This window comes from Lissotriton vulgaris, chromosome 10 (assembly GCF_964263255.1).
Source record: "Lissotriton vulgaris chromosome 10, aLisVul1.2, whole genome shotgun sequence".
NCBI classification, from domain to species: domain Eukaryota; kingdom Metazoa; phylum Chordata; class Amphibia; order Caudata; family Salamandridae; genus Lissotriton; species Lissotriton vulgaris.
In genome coordinates this window covers 413862466-413883229 of record NC_141698.1, presented here as the reverse complement: position 1 = coordinate 413883229, position 20764 = coordinate 413862466, and the positions used below count along the sequence as shown (strand labels likewise).

The window sequence follows — 20764 nt, the reverse complement described above, 5'->3', positions numbered from 1 at the left end:
TGGCCACCTAGACGGTTAGTGGGCCAGGAACTGGCAGGACCCAGTTACATCTAGCAATGTTAGTCAAACCATACTCTTCTTTGACTGTGGCCTCTGCAAGGATGTGTTTATAGATCTATCCAGAGCCCCAACATCAGAGCTATTCATGTCCGTCTTGATTCTTTTGTTGAAAAAGATGGAGTTGTAGAACAAGAATGATAGTGACGGAGACTGACTGCCCATCCCATGCAGACATTATGGTCATTCAGGATATGGCCCTAATTTGTAAAGGATTGCGTGGCAGGGCCATGGTAGAACAGGCCTGCTTCTCTGTAAAAGTGGCCAGAGACATGTGAGTGACATTAGGAATAGCTGACATGTCTTTGGTGGCCCCATCAGGCTTTCAAACCTGTAGGAAAGGGCCCCTTTTTGACATGGTCACCCCCCCCCCCTTTTTTTGACATGGTCACCCCCACTTTTTGCCTGGTAAATAATGTGATTTTTAGGCTGAAAATGCACTGGGTTCTTGCTAACCTAGTCCCCAGGGCCAGAGCTCTTTCCCAAATCTGTACAATTGTTCCCCAAATTGGCAGAACCTTTAGCACTCTCTGTAAGTCCATAGTAAATGGTACCCTGGTACCTAGGGCCTGAGGTTCTAAAGAAGGTCCCTAAAGGCTGCAGCACAAATTGTACCACCCTAAGGGACCCCTCATCAAGCACATGCAGAACTGCCATTGCAGACTGTGTGTCTTGGTGCAGACACATGTTAAAACACAACATGTCACAAATCCCTGTGTGCCATGTCCCTAACAGTACATGTGATATATGTAAGTCACCCTGACAGCCCTAGGGAAGGGTGTTGAATTACATGTAAGAGCATACCTGCATGAGCTGATATGCTCCTTTGCTGGTCATTCCTATTACTGGCAGTGCAAGCGTCCAGAGAAGCCATCTTAAGACACGTGTTGGACGCTGGTGAAAACGAGTTGCCTAGCTACATGATGGCTTCGCTGAAAATAGGGATGTATGGTATAAAGCATATTGTATTGATAAACCCGCACTGATGCAAGTGTTGGATTTACCAATATATGAACCCAGAGGGCACCTTAGAGGTGCCCCCTGAACACTTACCAGCCTCTGTTAACCTTGCTGACTGGTTTCTTCCAGCCTGCCACCTGAGATGCTGTTCTGACCTCCTAAGGTGAGAGCCTTGTTTTCAGGAGACCCAGAACAAAAGCCTGCCCGGAAGAGAGTGTAAAACCCTTCCCACAGGATGACCTGCTGATTAGCTTCCTTGGGTCAGCAAGCTCTAAAGAGCTGCTGCCTTTGTAATGTGAATCTGGCGCCCCTCACAGGAAAGGAAGCCGCCCCTCCCCCCTTTGTCCAGAACCCTCTTGGCACCAGGACAGGTGGGAAAATTAGCCGGTCAGGTAGGTGTGCCACCTCCAGGCTAGTACCACCCCTAAGGTGGGCTACTGTGGGGTGGACACAATATTTCAGAAGGACCTATCTTTCTGATGGCATACATAGGAATTCTGGGGTAGGGTTATGCCACTTTGCACAGTAAGTGGTCATATAGGGGATGTAGTGACCCCAAGAGTCAGTAGCCCATTGGCTACTACCCCCCATTACCCTAACACCTCTAAATCCAGTACTTAGGGGAGCCCCTGGCACCAAAGGAGCATATCCTGATGACCTACGAAGAAGGACACGGAAGAGCTGCAAAAGCAGAAGTCTGAAGAGAGCACCTGACTTGTCCCCAGCCCTATCTTCCTGCTATTCTTTGTGGAAACTGTGCCAAAGATGACTCATCCTACAGCTGTGTGCCTCCAAAACCTGGGATGACTGCCTGCCTTCAATAAAGACCAAGACCTCCCGAAGAACAGCAGAATTGTTCCCTGCAGAAACTAAAAAAAAAAAGACTCTGAGGCCTCCAGAATCGCCAAAACCCAACACCCGAAGCCACCCCTGCACCCGTTGCCTCCGGCCCAAGTTGAAGTGAGCCACCTCTGTGAACAAGGTCCCCCAGCCTTCCAGAGCTCAAGTCCTTCGTGGTTTTACCCCTCCTTGACTCCCCGACGTTGCCTGCAGCCTCTGGAAGCTGGCCCCCTAGACTGCGACTGCTCCCAATAAGAAAACCCGACACCTAAAGACACCTGCATCCGTCACCCCAGTGCTGTGGAGAAGAGGACCCCCAGGTGTCCCTACGTCTCCGAGCATCGCAAGTCATAACCTCACCTCGACTGGACTTCCAGCCAGACCCTGCTGCCCCTTTTCGCAGTGACTGACCTCTGTAGAAACGTATTGGTCTCCCGATTATGTTTTGTACCTTGCACCTGGCTGCCTTCGTGCTGCTGCCTTGGACGTTGCCCACCACTCACTTTAATTCCTGGATGTTAGTCTTTTAAGTCGCTGTACTGTACCTGTTTGCAGAACTTGTTCTTCTTTCCCTAGGATAACATTGTAGAATTGCACTGTGTCCTCTTTTTAAAGTGAAAAGAACTTATAATAAAAACATACTTACGTGAATGATTTTTCTCTGATGTCTAAACATTTATAAAGATACTTGCTATTTGTATTAATTGTTGTGGATCTCCTTCTTGAGTCTGTGTGTCTTTTATTATTATTATTGTGTCTTTTGTAAAGCGCGCTGCTACCCCAACGGGGTGTCCTGGCGCTAATTGATTAACAGAAGGATCCCTCAGCGCAGAGAGTTACAGGCGAAATAGGAAAGTTTTCAAAGCACAACGGAATTCAGATTCTGTTTAACTCGAGCGCAAATCAAGCGGGAGTTTGTTCCATCTTTGGGCGGCACATAGTTCAAAAGTTTTGCCTCCTGAGCAAACTTTTTGAAATCTGGGTGTTGTCAGTAAAGATTTGGTGTTAGAGCGAAGAGCTCTCGCGTTGCAGTAGGGGCGAAGAATGGATCTAAGATGGGCACACCCATTGCCCTGCGTGGTTCGATACGCTAATGTCATGGCTTTGAACTCAATTTGTTTACTCACGGGTAGCCAATGCAATTCGCGCAGATATGGGGAAATGTGCTGCCTACGTGGAAGACCCCAAATCAGATGAGCAGCGGCATTTGTACCCTTTGAAGTTTGTGGCAGAATCCAGTAGATAATCCCAGGTAAAGTCCTTTAGCATAGTCCAGGGGAGAGATTATTAACGCATGGACTATCGTTTTCCTGTTAGCACAGGGCAGATAGTTTATGAGTTTTTTCAAGATTTTGATCTCAGAAAAACATGCTGCCGACACTGATTGGACCGGACACCCAAATGATAGCTGATGGTCCCAGCGGACTCCGAGATTTCTGACGGAGTCCTTGGGGATAGGGGCTTGGCTCAGATCTTCCGGCCACCATACGTTCGAATTTAGTAGGGAAGGCTGATTAAAGAAGAGCACTTCAGGTTTTACGTGCGTTCAGTTTTAGAAAATTAAGATCCATCCATTTAGCGATATCTCTGAGGCAGGATTTAAGGGGATCAAAAGGTAAAAAGGGAAGGCTCCTCAAAAGTAAATAGCAGCTGAATATCGTCGGCATAAGACGTTGTTTTGATGCCTGACCGAGAAATCATATCAGCTAGAGGAGAGAAGTACACATTAAAATGAAGAGGGCTTAATGACGAGCCTTTTCAATGGCCTTGCTGTAGAAGCAAAGGGGGGGTGTGGACCTGTTGCCTTCGATTTGACAAGAAATAACTGATCCATTTGAGGACCCTACCCTGGATTCCGATAGCCCTCAATCTCTCCAGCAGAATGGAATGAGAGACAATGTTGAATGCTGCTGATAAATCCAGCAGCACCAACACCGCCCTTGAGCCCCGATCCAGTGTCCAGCGAACAGAATCCGCCATCTGAATGAGGGCTGACTCTGTGCTATAGCCTCTACGAAAGCCATGTTGGGAGTTGTGGAAGAGACCATGGTTCTCAATAAAACCAGCAATTTGCTGGTGAGCTAGTTTCTTCAAAATCTTGGCTGGAGCTGGGAGGAGAGATATAGGCCTATAGTTGGCCGGATTTTCTGGGTCTGTGTTGGACTTTTTTAGAATCGGGACTAAGAAGGCATGTTTCCATACTTCCGTATAGATGCCTGTACTTAAAGAAGAATTCCATATAGGGTTGAGAAGTGGATTGAGGAAAGATGCTAACACTTTATATTGTTTCGCAGGCCAGGGGTCTCCAGGGGATCCTGACCTACATTTAAGTAATTCCCGAAGAGAAGAATCCTCCGATATTTCTATGAATTCTGAGTGAACTGGACCTTGATTGTTAAGGTGCATCTGTACCACAGGGGAGTCATTGCTGTTACTAATAGGGAAAGAGGCGTAAATCTGAGCAATCTCATCCTCAAATAATAATAATAATAATAAAATAAGAGAGCTGAGAGCAGAGTTCTTGGGAAACAGGCTGCTGTCTAATCAGAGGCTGGGGGTCTGTAAATGATCTAACAATTGAAAAGATTTCTCGCGGGGCATTACTAGCTTTGTCGATCTTCTCAGCTAGGAAACCTCTTTTGTACTTGACAATCAAATTCCGGTATTCCTTAAGGGCTTTACGGTAAACTAGTTTACTCTCCATAGAATACCCAGATCTCCAGCGTCTTTCCAGAACTTAACACGCGGATTTTTGTTGTCGTAGTTCATCCGAGTACCAGGGGGCTGTGGGTGAAGCCCTGAAAGTTTTTATCGGCTTGAGAGGGGCCAATGAATCAAATTCCTTGCAGACCCATTCATTAAGATTAGAAATGCGGGAGTCCAGATCCTCAGCGAGGGGAGGCCTGCTATCTTTAAAATTCTCCTCGAGAGAGGTGTGGGAAATTTTACTCCAGTTTCTACCTAGTTTCCTCGGGATAGAGGTGGGTCTATCGAAACGGGTCAGAAGGATAGAAAAAGGGATACGAAAATGATCCGACCATATTACTGGGATAGGGTTATTAATCATTGTGTGTATTTGCAAATGTCTTGCACTTCTCTATGTTAAGCCTAAGGCTGCACAGCCACACTACCCCCCTGATAGAGCACTTTGGGATTGCATAGCAAGCCCCTGTCCACTCATAAGGGAACCCCTCGATTCTTTACACGGTATATCAGGTTCTTGATATATCACATAAAGAGCAAGCTTCCTAAGAAACCCAAGTGCCTGTGTGTTCCCCTCAATGCCTCCCGTCTACATAGCCCATCTCGCAACCATCGCTAGAAACCACAGGCTCAACATCGTCTTCTACGCCGATGACACCCAGCCCATCAGCTCCCCTCCAAGGAACCCTACATCACTTGGCACAACTTCTAAGAAGGGATGAAAGCCATTGCTACCTGGATGAATAACAGCTGCCTGAAACACAATTCAGACAAAACAGAAGTCCTCATTCTCAGCTCCACCCTCTCCGCATGGGATGACACCTGGTGGCCCCCGCCCTCGTTAACCCACCCACCCCGACAGACCATACTCACGACCTCAGCATCATCCTAGACTCATCGCTCCCCATGTATCGCCAGATCAACGCAGTCTCCTCTGCGTACTTCAACACCCTCCGCATACTATGTAAAACATTCAAGTGGATCCCCTCCGACTCCAGGATAACGGTCACTCATGCCCTCATCACCAGCAGACTGGATTAAGGCAACACCCTTCATGCCAAAATCAAAAAGAAACTTCTCCACAAACTCCAGACTTTCCAAAATACTACCGCCAGACTAATCCTCAACATCCCACGACACAACCACATCATCCAACACCTCCGCAACCTCCACTGGCTCCCCGTCAAACAAAGAATCACTTTCAAGTTTCTCACGCATGCCCACAAGGCCATCACAACATCAGACCTCAATGACCGCCTCTCCTTCCATGCCACCAAGAGAAACCTCCCTAGCCACCGTCCCTCGCTTCTACAGGACCAGAGCAGGTAGAAGGTCCTTCTCCTACCTCACAGCCAAGACCTGGAACGATCTCCTGCTTCATCTTCGGCGAAGCCCGACACTGCACCAATTCAGGAAAGACCTCAAGGCCTTGCTCATTGCATGACCCAACAGAGCTGCCCACACCCTCCCTTCAGCGCCTTAAGACCCTAACGGGTTAGTTGTGCGCTCTACAAATCCCTGATTGATTTGATTGATTGAATGCCTGTCCACCCCATGGAGGAGTTGGAGATGTCGAACTAGATACAATGCATATATAGAGTATAATGGGAAGAGGGTTAAAAGAAGATGAGTGGGTGAAGATGAAGGCGAGATGGGAAAAACAGAAAAAGAAGCATAGGGAAATAAGGTAGACAGGGAGAATGAGATCGGAAAAGACTAGATGCTCAAGTTGTGTGGGGAATATATAGATCTATAACTATATTTATATAGCGCAAATCTACCCCCAAGATATCAGGTATCACAGTGCTTTACACAAGCACCAGTTTGTTACAGATGGACACATTCATTTTTGTTGGGCATGGGGAGATTAAGTGATTTTCCCAGTATCACAGGTTGTTGAACTAGGATGTCCAGGCCTCCCGGATTCGCCCGGACAATCCCAGTTTTTCAACAGCAGCCCCGGTTTTTCAAAAGTTGTCCCGACAGATTTCAGGAAATTCAGGTCATGTCCCGGTTTCTAGAAAGGGTAGACTGAAAACGGTTGGATGTATCTTTTTATGTTTTGCCAAGCAGAGATAGTTAGCAGCTGTATTTAGAAAATAATTTTATTAACAGGTGTGATACTGGCTTTACAAATTGCATTTTATTTATGTTCTTACTGCCTCTTCTGTAATTCTCTGCTAAGGAGCGCTGTCATTAGGTGAACTAGGTTGAAGTAAAATAGCAGTCCTCTTCTGTTTTGGGGAGATGTCCCGGCTTTAAAATTCTGGCCACCCTATGCTGAGCGTCCCTGCCTAGACTGAAAAACCTGGTTCCCCAGCTTTGAGGTCCACCGCTTTAGCCGTAAGGCTACATCCTCTCCCCTATGACCATTGGTGTTTTATCGCATTTTGTATGTGTTTACATTTTAAATGTGTTAACATTTTAATGTGTGTGCTCGTCCATCTGTTGCATGTTAGCCCGCAGGTTACACCCACACCCCTGAGCAAACCTGGCAGTGTGCCCATGCCCATGGAAGTGCTCCGTGTCAGATCGGAGCCTTCTATACCTGTTTCCTAACACGCCCTGAGGAATCGAGAGTTTACCTCTAAATCTGTGAACTTTACGGCTCTCTACAGCCTGGAGATCATTTTGCTCCCCCCGCCGTCCCAAGTATGCGGCCAATTGGCCTGGTTGGATTTTTATCCATTAAACACCTCTAACCAGTAAATCCTGCATTATTTTTACCAATAGCAACGTCTGCCCTCCACACAGCAATAGCGGTGTTGAGGCTTGGCCACCACCACATCCTTATGTCTACGGCGCCACAAAACGCACCCTCTCCTCGAGGACGCTGCATGTCTTAGCTAGATATACCACGCTGATCACCAGGACACTGACGCTCTTCATTCCTAGGCGATTCTCTGACTGGGAGCACGCCTGAAGGCCACTTGTGCCATCGTATCCTACTTGCCGATCGGGGCTGGATTCTGCATTATACTATCCATACTCATGGGTATGGCCTCTATTTGGTGATAATATACTATTTGATTAATGTTACTGCTGTAATCTGCACTTAAATTCTTTCTGAAGTCTGAACCCTTTTTGCTGTCATTTGGCATTACAGGGTTAGATCCCATCAGTATAGTTAATTTATGTTTGAGGCATGTGAGCTGTAGATCACATGCTTTGCATACTCTTGCCATATAGTGTTGGGTCCTGATGTTTGCAATTTTTTTTCTTCAAAGAAGTCTTTTCCAGTCATGAGGTAGGTAACTCCTCCTTTCGGTGACAGTGCGCATGGGCATCAACTCTATTGTTAGATTGTTTTTTTTCCACCATCGAGTTCGGACGTGAATTGCTGTGCTCCGGTTCAACACCGTTTCTCCGGTTGCCCTCGGTGCGTAATACACTCACCTTTGAAGGTATTGTTTTCGATTGCGTAATTCCATTCTCTGCATATCGTATTTACTGCAAAATCCCTCCTTCAATCGTAAAAGGCCTTTGGTCCTACCAGCGTCGGTTCGCCTCGCAGTAGATGGAACGGACTCCATTTAAATTCGGCCCTCGGTGGCACGCGATGTTTCTGCACACCAACTCACCTGATGTGTGCAACCTGTACTTATCTCCGGACCACAGAGATCAGGACTGCAATGCGTGTAAGGCTTTCCAATCGAAGAAGATGCTCTGTGACCGTCGGGCTCGACATCGCGACCTCCAGAGCCAACACACCGGTTCCATTCCGTACCTCTTTGGAGAAGATTCAGAACAAGAGACCTGAGACACTATGGGAGCCGAGGAAGAACACAAACCTATCTCCATCTCTGACTACCACTCCGACAGGGACGAAGACATCCCGCAAGGCCAGCGTACGATGAGTACAGATCCTCCCTTGCCCCAGAGTCCACCTCTCAAAATTCAAAAGTCAGAATTCCCATCCAATTCGTCTACACAACATCCATCGCCCCCCTGGAGCCCCTAGCCCTTCAACCAGGACTTATATGAGCTCCTGACACAATCCTCATTATCCAACTCAAATTTCTTTCTTGGCGCCATCTAATCCAGCATACATAAGCGGACAGTTACCTTTGGATTCATTGGTAGTTTCCAACGCACGCAAAAGGGCTAATTCCCAAACCACAGGAGATGCTCCACCTCCAGATAAAAGAATCTAAGTTGCTAGACGCTTCGGGGAAAAGAGTAGCCTTCCAGGCTGCAAACTTTTGGCGCATCTCCTATACCCAAGCACTTTTAGCGAGGTACGACAGGGCGCATTGGGATGAAATGGGGCAGTTGCTCTAATTTCTACCTGATGAGCACAAGTCCAAGGCACAAGGCCTAGTGCGGGAGGCACAGCTCATATCCAGTAATTCACTCAGGTGCTCTCTCGATGATGCGGACAATGCGGCCAAAGCTGTCAACACCAGCGTTCTTGTAAGAAAGTATGCCTGGTTGCTTATTTCAGGTTTTAAACCAGAGGTTCAAACTTCTATCCTGAACACACCATTTGATAAGGAACACCTCTTTGGCCCTGTGTTAGATTCATCATTAGACAATCATGAGTATATGCTTCGAAAAAGAACAGAGCAACGTCTAAAGGTCTCCTATGCAGCGCATGCACACTGCGTAGGCGAGACCTAAAAATTGAATAAGGACACAGAGGTGGCCAAATCTGTGGGAGCCCTCCACTTAACTGCAGGACGTGGTTCCTTTTGGCGCTCCTTCTATCGCAGAGGTTCCAAGAGTACCTCCTTAGACACTGCATCTACCACCTATAAAGTCAACAATCAACCCTCTGCCTCTAAGGGTTTCGTCAGAGGTGGTTACAGAGGCAACAATGGCAAGGGCAGAGATAGAGGATCCAACACAAGCGCATCCCCCTCCAATACCAAACAGTGACTTGCCTACACTCCCCCGACCATTTAACACCTGTAGGGGGCGTCTCTCACATGTCCTACCAGTCTGGCAGTCAATACCTACAGAAAAATGGGAACTGGGAATTATCCGTTCTGGTTATTGCCTGGAGTTTACCAACAATCCTCCAGACATTCCTCCACGTTCACACAAACTGTCACCGGATCATTTACACCTGCTCAAACAAGAGGCTCTGTTTCTCCTTTTAAAAGGGACAAAAGAACCCGTACCACTACAATACCACAGGTCTGGCGCATACTCCTTTTATTTTCTCTTACCCAAAAAGGACGGTTCTTTCAGGCAAATCTTGTACCTCAGAGAATTCATTCTTTACATACAGTCAGACCATTTGCACATGGTAACACTTCAACAAGTGCTCCCACTCCTGCAGCAGGGTGAGTTTCTGTCTACTCTAGACTTAAAGGACACCTGCTTCCATATTCCAATACATCCCTCTCATTGTAAATTTCTCAGATTTGTGATAGCGTGCCAACATTACCAGTTCAAGGTACTCCCCTTCGGAGTCACCACTGCTCCCAGTCTTTACAAAATTTCTGCCAGTAGTCGATGCTCATCTGAGAAGACAACACATTCATGTCTTCCCCTACTTGGGCGACTGGGTCATCAAAGCCAGTATGTATTCAAAGTGTCTCCAACATACTCCTAGGAAGCTGCAGTTGCTGCACCAACTGAGGTTCACAGTCAATGTGTTGAAATTGCATCTCCAACCTTCCAACACTCAAGATTACCTAGGAGCCACTTTAGATACTCAAAAGGCTCTGGCCTTTCCCAGTGCAGCCAGAATTTGCAACATTTAGGCTTTAGTTCTCCAGTTTGTCCAATCACTCACTTCCAGCCCGAATGTATATGCAACTACTGGGAAAGATGGCATCGTGCATCTTGATCGTTCCCCATTCCAGGCTGCAGGAATGCTTAGCAAGTCAGTGGAATCAATCGCAGGGTCTGATAACCAATCAAGTCTTGGTAAGCGGCCGTTCTCATCGCTGTCTGCAGTGGTGGAACACACAAAATGTATCAAAAGGACAGCCCTTCATAGACCCAGTTCCACAGACAATGCTAACAGCGGATGCATTCCTCACTGGTTTGGGGGCTCATCTTCAACACCACACAGTGCAAGGCCTGTAGAGTCAACAGCAAAAAAAACCTCCACATAAACATCTAGAGCTGCTAGCAGTGTTTCTAGTGCTCACAGCATTTCAGACTCACCTGGTGGGCAAAGCTGTCCTAGTCGTACCGACAACCTGACAGCTATGTATTGCATACAAAGACGGGGGACACACTATCGCCAACTGTCACACTTGGCCAGGATATTTGGAGGTGGGCCATTCACCACAAAATCTATCTCCTAGCAGAACACCTCCCAGGAGTGAACAATCAGATTGCCGATCTTCTCAGCAGACAGAGATAGCAAATACACAAATGGGAACTACACCCTCAAGTTCTCCTCCCATACTTTCAGATTATTTTGCCACACACCAAAACGCAAAATGCCCAAACTTCGCCTCCATGTACCTACACCCACTCTCCAAAGGCAATGCACTATGGATGAACTGGTCAAGAGTATTTGCCTATTCTTTTCCGCCTCTCCCACTCATTCCATTAGTGGTTCGGAACGTCAAACATCCCTCACTCTGATCCTGGTAGCTCCTACATGGTCCCGTCAACCGTGGTTCACAACCCTGTTGGCGCTGTTTTTCGTTCCACATCAAAAGCTACACCCCACATCCAGTCTGCTCACACAGAGCTATGGAAAAATCGGGCATCCAGATCCCAAACAACTGAACCTCGTGATCTGGCTCCTGAAATCATAGAGTTTCGTTATCTAAATCGACCACCAGACTGTATGAACATCACCAGAGAGGCCAGAAGACCTACTACAAGAGCCTGTTATGCAGCTAAATGGAAACGTTTTGTTATCTATTTTAATAACATCAATCCTCTTGATGCTTCAATACAAAATATAATTTGTTATCTGTTACACTTGCAGCAGACAGGATTAGCTTACACTTCAATCCGACTACATGTCACTGTAGTAGCTGTGTATTTACAAAATAGGCAACATTTATCGCTTTTCAAGGTGACGGTAATCAAAGCTTTCATTGAAGGACTTAAAAGAGTTATACCACCAAGACTTCCACTTGCCCCAGTGTGGACTCTTAACATAGTCTTCACAAGATTAATGGGCTCACCTTTTGAACCTGTGCATAAATGTGAGCCACAGTTTCTCTCCTGCTTTCCTTATTGCAGCCACTTCACTGAGGAGAGTGGGTGAACTACAGGCACTAACCATAGAAGAACCTTCTTTCTAACTTCACATAGACAAAGTGAGTCTTCGAACTAATCCCAAGTTTCTACCTAAGGTAGTTTCTGCCTTTCATATCAATCAGTCCGTTGAATTACCAGTATTCTTTCCTCAACCTGATTAAGTGGCAGAACGAGCTCTACACACCTTAGACTTTTTATATTACATTGAAAGGACAAAATCATTTCGCAAAACCAAACAACTTTTTGTTGCTTTTGCACCACCACACAATCCCATATCCAAGTCAGGTATTGCCAGGTGGATTGTTAAATGCAGTCAAACTTGTTATGCAAAAGCTAAAAGAACTTTAACTATACCCCCTAGAGCGCATTCCACTCGTAAAATAGGGGCTACTATGGCCTTCTTAGGAAACATCCCCATAGTTGACATTTGTAAAGCTGCAACATGTTCTACACCGCACACATTCACCAAGCACTATTGTGTAGATGTGTTAGCGAAACAACAAGCTAATGTGGGCCAGGCAGTACTTAGGACATTGTTTCAGACGACTCCAACAGCTACAGGTTAGCCACAGCTTTGGGAGAATACTGCTATATAATCTATCCAAAGCATGTGTTCTACGGCTCACATGCCTCGGACGGATCATGTTACTTACCCAGTAAACATCTGTTCTTGGCATGTACAGCTGTAGATTCACATGCGCCCATCCGCCTCCCCGGGTACCTGTAACTGTTGCAGTTCTCTTTCTTATTCTACATACAAACACATGGACATCTCTATTCTATACTTACTAACTCCATTCTCACCCTCTGCGGGAAAACAATCCAACAACGGAGTCGATGCTCATGCGCACTATCACCGAAAGGAGGAGCCACATACATCAGACTGAAAAAGACTTCTTTGAAGAAACACAAATTGCAAACATCCGAACTCAACGCTAGCTGGCAGGAGTATGCAAAGCATGTGAATGTACAGTTGCACATTCCAAGAACAGATGTTTACTGGGTAAGTAACATTATCCTTTCCTTGCATCTTGGTGGCAGTAACTATCACATTTATGCTCAGTTCCCCTCAGTGGGCTGAGGTAAGAGACACACCGGTAATACACACCTGGAGATAAGATTATTATCAGCATACAGTACTATTGAGCCTGACTGCTGCACATTTCCTACACAGGCATCTTCCTGGGCCTACCTCTTGCGGCTTGTGGAGCTCTGGAGCTACACTTTGCACCCAGTCTCCCTCCACCAGCATGCATCATAATAATATGTACACATTATTACCTGTGATTTCACTAGAGCATTAGCTAAGTCTGCTCCTGTCACCAGCTCCCCTGCTTATCATCAGTCCTGAGGAAACCCTCTCTTCTGGCGTAGTCGAAACGGGTCGACACCAATATAGACAGACATATTCTAATCCCCACACTATGGGAACTGCCCAGTGTTGTCCTTTGCTATGTGCTAAGGAGTCCGTCTTATTTGTACCAATGTACCATTGATCCTCAAATATCTTTGTCACAAATTTATTTTCTTCTATGGTTATGGTTTTTTACTTGGGGCTTCCAGCCAAAACTTTCTCTCAGTTCACTTCACTGCTTCATCTTGCTTTTGTAATTTTATTGCTGTTTGAACCTTAAAATTAAATCCCAGTGCGGCTGGATTGGACTGAATTTTTCCATTCTGGCCCTTCAGTTTTGTTCTTGATATTGATTGATTCATGACACATAATGTCTGTCTTACTATCAAGAACGTGTTTTAGATTAATTCCGGACAGTTACATTCTGTCTCATTTATATTGTTTGAAACACGAGTTCCATGTGAAGGCCTGTTCCAAGACTTAGAATTTAAATAGGTGGCATGTGGAAATAGAAGAAAAGAGTGTTAACTCTCAGAAGAGAGGAAGTTAAAGAGATCGAACGAAAATTATGGCGAGCTTGCGTGTTGGTTCCCTTCCTAGGCACCTCTATAAAAATGCTGATTGATATCGGAAGAATCAGTCACATGCCAGGCTTACGTCAGTTTTAGCCTGGCTGCTACAGCCCTACTGCCCTTCCGGAGGAATTGACCACATTGCAGTGTAGGCCAGTGTGTGAGCTACCCCGTAGGTCTGAGTTGCTAGCCTTGCGCCATGGATCACTTTGTGTTGGGTGAAGGGAAGCTGGATGCTCTCCATTTACCAGGGCTGGGAGGGACAGCATGGGCGCATTTCACCTACCACCATCTGCTCTGTTTATGCCGGCCTCTCCCTCATACATCCTGGACGGCAGACTGATTGTTAAAGGCTAGCATACTGCACTAGACACCCCACTGCCAACATCGTTTTACATCCAAATAGATAGAAGGTGAAGAGAGAGGAGAATTTGAGAAAGAAAAAAGAGAGGCCGAGAACGAGAGGAGGGCATTACAGGTGCAGACTGATCTTTACATAATAAGGCATAGCTCCTTTAAGGCCATATCTTGTGATAGGCCAGGGGTAGTAGGGTGAGGCAGGGCATAGGTTAGGCCTGTACTCCAGAAAGGCCAAAGATGAGGGAAAAGTTACTGCGTCTTCAGGTGTAATTGACCTGTGACTGACTCTTTCCCATGCCTGCGTGACTATCAAAATCACAGACACGTTTTCAGAGAGCAGATGCTTTATTTAGTTATAATTTTTGTACAGGGCCACTCTTGTAACCTAAGAAGTCGTTTAACAGGAATAGAGAATACTAGATCCCTACCCAGCCATGCTCTAGACATTTGGAATATGTTACAGGATTCTAAGATATCCTGTCTGTTCCTTACGGAAACTTGGCTGTCCGATTCTTCCTCTCCCGATTTGGCAAATGCCGTACCTTCCGCCTATAACATTTATAGGAAAGATAGGTCATCTGGTAGAGGTGGTGGAGTGGCAATTATAGTTAATAAGAATATTGTTTGCCATACGTTCTCAGTAGATAATATACAGGGCTGTGAAGCATTAGGCTTTACTCTCCAGCTCTCATCTTCCCAGGCCTGTACTGGTATCCTGGTCTACAGATCACCAGGTTCGGTGGGGCTGTTTTTGGAAGAACTACAGGCTGCCCTATCAATACCATGCCTTAGGTCCAATCATTGCCTTTTATTAGGTGACTTAAATATCCATATGGATAATAGCTCGGATCCGGACACTCTAAAACTGTTAGATATTACTTCCGTGTTTGGCCTATCTCCTTATGTGGTAGGACCGTCTCATAATAAAGGCCACACGCTCGACCAGATTTTTTCTACTTCTCCTATCTGTGTTGACCCTCCCATGCCAGTTTTGTGGTCAGATCATTTTCTTATCACTTTTTCCATCTCTGTCATGGTTTCATCACGGTCCAAACATGTAGGGTCGCTAAAGCATCTCTCTAAATCTTTCCATCTTCTTACTAGAGAGATGCTATCAAATGTTATAACTAACTTCCCGTGTCCCACCTCTGACAATGTAGAGGAGTATATTGATCTCTTCCAAAATTGGTTCACAGACCGTCTAGAGAGCTTGCTTCCGGCCAAGAAACATAATTCTGCAGACAAGAGAACATCTGCTCCTTGGTTTACCCCTCATCTAAAAAAAAGCACGACAAGATCTTAAGAAAGCAGAAAGAGAATAGAGGCGATCCTATGATCTTTCTGAGAGACTAAATTTTAAGACGCTGACTCGAGCCTACCATAAATTAATTTGGGATGGTAAAAAATCCTATCTAGAATAAATGAAGCGGAGCATTCTTGCAAGGAAATTTTCAGGGTGGTTAAAGATTTCACCTCTCCCTCTGCTTATACTCCGACCCATGCTCACTCCGAAACTTGGTTGAAGGAATTAGCTGTCTATTTTGTACAGAAAATTACCTCTATTCAATCTTCTCTCCAGGCCACTTTCCAGCAGCATACGACAAGTCTGGGGTGTCCCTTGCCAGATCAAGGCCCCTTTCTGTCCAATTTTCCCCCATTAGATCATGAGAGTTCTCTTGCTATTCTGACAAGTCTCAAATCCGGATCTCCACAGGATCCTTGCCCTGCCAAGTGTCTAGCAAATATGGCACCTGTTCTTAATGACTTGATAAATCCCATCTTGAATCTGTCACTCTCTTCCGGGGTAGTTCCCAAAGCCTGGAAGAGTGCCATGATCTTGCCACTTATAAAAAAAACCTACGCTCGACCCTGCAGTCCATGCAAATTACAGACCCATCTCCTTACTCCCTGCTCTGGCGAAAGTGACTGAAAGGTTTGCTCACAGATCTATTTCCAATTTTATCGAGGAAAGGGGTCTGTTGCATAGTACTCAATCTGGCTTCCGTGCAAATTTCAGCACGGAGACCGCGCTCCTTGAAGTCACAGATGCCATCAGGGAGGAGTTGGATGTTGGTAAAAAAGTGGTACTGATTATGCTAGATCTGTCGGCGGCGTTCGACACCGTTCCCCACGCACTTCTTCTTTCCAGACTCTGGGACTTTGGTCTGCGGGGAACGGTGTGGAATTGGCTAAAATCCTTCTTGGCTGACCGCCGGCAGACAATCTGGGCGCCACCCTTCTCTGCTGAAATGTCACCACTTGAAGTGGGGGTCCCTCAAGGTTCCATTTTGAGCCCCCTCCTGTTTAACATCTTTATGGCCCCCCTGGCGGTGACAGCAGAGTCTTTTGGCGCCCGGATTGTCAGCTATGCTGACGACACCCAGCTCCTCTTTGTAAGTGACAGGGATGGTCAGTTTGATGGTGTCCAGGTCAACGCATGTTTGAGTGCTGTTTTTGAGTGGTTTGGACGCCATGGGCTGAAGTGCAACGCCGACAAGTCGGAGTTGCTCTTCTTTGGCTGTACATCTGAACCCGATTGGAAAATCTGGTGGCCGAAAGATATGTCTCCTCCCACTAGCTCGTCTGTGAAAGCCAAAAATTTGGGAGTGGTGATTGACAACAAGCTATCTTTCGGACCACATATTTCATCTCTCACTGGGAAATGTTTCGGCATCCTGCGGATGCTTCGCAAATTTCTCCCCCTAGTGTCTATCCAGCACAGAAAAATTATTGTCCAGGCACTGATCTGCTCCAGGCTGGATTATGCAAACATTTTGTTTCTGGGACTTCCCAAATATCTGGTCAGGCGTCTGCAAATCGCCCAGAATTCCGCAGCCCATGCCATTTTTGGTCTTCCAAGGAAAGCCAGAGCCACGGATCTTCTTGCCACATTGCATTGGCTCCCAGTTGCAAAAAGGATTTTATTTAAAACATTGACCACGACTTTCAAGGCCTTGCATGGCATAGGCCCCAAATATATCTCCAAACGACTGTCTTGGTATACCCCTCCTAGATCTCTTAGATCCTCGTCCTTATCAAAAATGAGTGTTCCCACTATCAAACGGGCAAGAGCAGGAGGACGGTCTTTTCGTCACTTAGCCCCTCATGCCTGGAATGATCTTCCAATCTCTTTAAGACAGACTGCCAGTCTTCTGTCTTTCCGCAAGGCCCTTAAGACTTGGCTCTTCCCGTAATCTTGATGCTGTTTCTGTGTTTGTATGCCCTTTTGGTGTTATGTTTTTCCCCATCTTCGGTTGGGAGTCTTCGTTAAAGCGCCGGGATACTCCAGTGGAGTGGCCGTGCGCTATAGAAGTGTACAAATAACATAACATAACATAACAGAATGAAGGTGAGTTAGGAGTGGCGTTTATTAGAGGCGTGTGTGACCATGGGCCCTGGAGACACCTGTATGGTTATAATCCGACTGTTCCCGTCATTGTGACAACCCCTTAAAAAGAGGATAAGCTTGAAAAACCTTGGAGAAGGAGGAAGGTATTAGATTATGTTGAATCAAAAATAAAATGTGACCTTCGTGACGGTAGGTGGACTGCCGTGGGTACATAGATGGGGGGAACAGGTTTATCTTTCTAAAGAGGAATTCGCCCCACCTCAGGTGCTGGAAATGCAGGGCGTTGCACCTTGTACTTTTAGAGATGTACCAACAAAACGCTTGTGAGATTTGTGTATCCTGTAAATGGGGAGAAGGTTGAGGAAAGCAGGGCAAGTTTGTTAGGCTGCAATACTTTTGAGTCGCAGTTTGAAGTGTAATTGTGCAGCTTTTTACATTTTAGCTCCAATGGGGATTGTTACTTTTTGGTAATGGAAGTTGTGGATCAGTCCCACAACGCATGCTTCTTTTCAGGGGGTTTTGATCCTTATTTGTATAAAGGTTATTTCAATTTGTAGTGTTAACGATCGACCCGTGGGTGAGCTGTTTTTTTTTAAATAGTTTGACATACACTCTCTGCGTAACATGTTTCAGATTTCTGTACTGTTTGATCACCACCATGGTCCAACATTTAAACTTTTCGGGGGTTTAAAATTAAACCCTGATAAGTTAACAGTCATTCTCTGGACTTTATTTGGTGCAATGAGAGATGACCTATGAGCACAGCTTGTGTGTAGCTTTAATTAGTCAAATTGTTCAGAAGTCATGTCACCAAAAATTGTGATTTGTTACTGTCTTGTTTTCCTCACTAACCTGGAGCTTTGATCTCGATCTCCATCCTACTGTTTTCAAACGCAAGTTTGTTATCTGTGAAGACCCCCAACTCGAGCCTCTTCTCTTGTTTTCTCTTCCGGTAACCCTGATACCGCACAGGTTTGGCAGGGGCTTGACGTGGTGAAGACTGCTCGCACCATGATTGGAGAAACCATCCCCGCTGACTCTCTGCCAGGGACGATTCGAGGGGACCTGTGCGTGGATGTTGGCAGGTAAGAACACGCTTTAATGTGTACTCGAACCACATAGCGTACAACTCTGAAGGGAGAGTCTAAATGCTCTGCTAGTCTCGTTTGTTAAAAATACCAGTAGCCCACTAGAGGGAAACAGACACCCAGGTGGTAAGAACATCAGACCCAGAAATTGTATTAAGTGCCTGCAACAAGAATATGTGGAAACTCTGCCCTGGATATATGAAAATGAGGCATCATATTCCCCTCCCACATCACTGTTGAAATGTATAGCTTTTTAACAATTACGTTTGATAGACAACAGAAGTAAGCCAGGAGACGCAAGAGTCCTGGTGAAAGTTGGACCACTAGATCTCTATCTAATTATTCCTGATGGTGTGTGTAGTAAAGAAGACTACACGATGAGTAGGTTCAAGCAGGTTTATTAGTAGGAAGAACAGCTTAACAACCACAGGAGGAAAGAGGTGTCTTCATCATCAGTTCAGCAGTCCAGTACACCTTCAAGGAGAAACATTCCAAGAACCTAACACTCTACTGAGTGACATAGGAAAGTTCCAGATGACATAATGTAATGGAATACCACACACCTCCCCCCCTTTAAAGGCAGCCATAGCTCCTGTGGTTTCTACACATTGGATCCTTGCTACAGTATACCAAGGAGGCAGTGGTCCCTGGTGTTTGTCCTATCGTGTATGGTTTTAACTTTCCAACAGAGGGAGACCGAGAATCGACAGGCATAAGGGAGGTCGATTTGGACACCTATGTCAAGTGTCAGGATGTGGATGATCTTCATATAGACACCCGGTTTTATCAAAGGGAGCAATTGAATTGTCCCTCGACTCACCCATGAAAGGAATGATTTTGGGGAGATTTGTAATAACTGTGTGTTAGACTGAAGAAGGTGGGGAAGTATCAGATACCACCGAAACGCGTCGCTTCTGTGTCTGAGAACATTTTTTAATAACACGTGGTGTGAACACAGATGGTTCAACAATAAAATTGGAAATAACATTTGATGGGGAGATAAGCAAAGAATCCCCTTGTTTACAGTGATTGTGATGCAAGAGTTTTTAAACTGTTCTGTGTTTTTTTTTAAATACTTCAAACTAGGACCAGGTTTGCTATTATGATGTTTAGAAAATACATTATCAAGTTCTGCCTCTTCTAAGGTGAACAGATTAGTTCTTGATGATAATCAGGCTGAGATCAAACCTGAAAAAGATAGTGCGCAAAAAGAATATTAACAGAAGGACTCTCAAGGCCAATCGATCCGTCTCCATAAAAGAGTAGCTTGAACTTTCAGCTGTTCATTTCTCCCGTCAGGGTTTTGTGCTGCAGAGTGGTGTTTTTCGTCTTCTGAGGCCTGAGGATCCCCCTTGAATGAGGATACTGATTAGGCCTTCCTAGCTTAAGTTTCTCTTCTTACTCCTCTGATATGACCAGGGTTCTCATTGCCTCTGAGGATGAAGTCAGTTCCACTGTTTTTACACTAAGCATGAAGATGTGCTTGATTTGGAATAGTCAACGATACAGGATCTTTTCGTGGAGGAAGGCTGTTAAATCTTCCATCTTGATCTGGCCAGATGTGATGGGTTCTCGATTTGAGACAAGCTTGTTTTGGACACTTAGAAGGGCTGTCTTCATGATGTGTTCTTTCAGCTTGTAATGGTGTCTCAATATCAGGACCTCTGGAGAAATAGTCTTTTGCTTATAATCTGTTCAGACACAATGGGCGAATATTGATTCACTATCATGCCCAGTTTGTTCCGGTCCTGCAAAACTTTGGTAGAGGATCAGAATGTAAGTTATTAGGTATCATTCTGGACTGAGGGTGAGTCTCCCCTCATTTCAATGTTGTTGAAGCTAGACCTTTTTTCACTGTCTCCCAGCTTTGTAGCGAGTACAGTCTGCTCCTCCGTCATAGCTTGTAAACAAAGCCCTAACTTCTCCTGATCACTTGTTCCTACAGCTCAGTATCCTCCAGATCATCAATCGTACGTTGGTGTAGGAAGTTCATTCCTGGAAAAATCAGGAAGCAACTCCAAAGTTGAATTGTACAAAAAACATGATTTATTTCCTTACAATGGACACATGACTAATCCAGTGAATTTTGCTGGTAGTAAATGAAAAGATGCACATATAACATTCTAGAATACAGAATACAAAGTAATACCACATTCTTTTAAAGGCGTACTCACACATAACCAGAAACCCACTCTCTACACACCGCCGTCCTATAACACACACAATAAATAAATAAATACATTAAAAAAACAATAATATACAAAATCATCAGAACGAAAGGGAGTTTGGATGCGAAACCTAC

The 20764-nt window shown here is 45.5% G+C and overlaps 1 protein-coding gene across 1 annotated transcript in view; it reads left to right on the top strand.

Annotated features, from left to right (window-relative positions):
- Positions 1-20764, top strand: part of NME3 (NME/NM23 nucleoside diphosphate kinase 3) — a 165147-nt gene that overhangs the window by 96957 nt on the left and 47426 nt on the right. The window contains exon 4 of the mRNA XM_086941242.1: positions 18347-18459. Within this exon, the coding sequence (XP_086797368.1) occupies positions 18347-18459 (113 nt within the window). The remainder of the gene's footprint in view (positions 1-18346; positions 18460-20764) is intronic.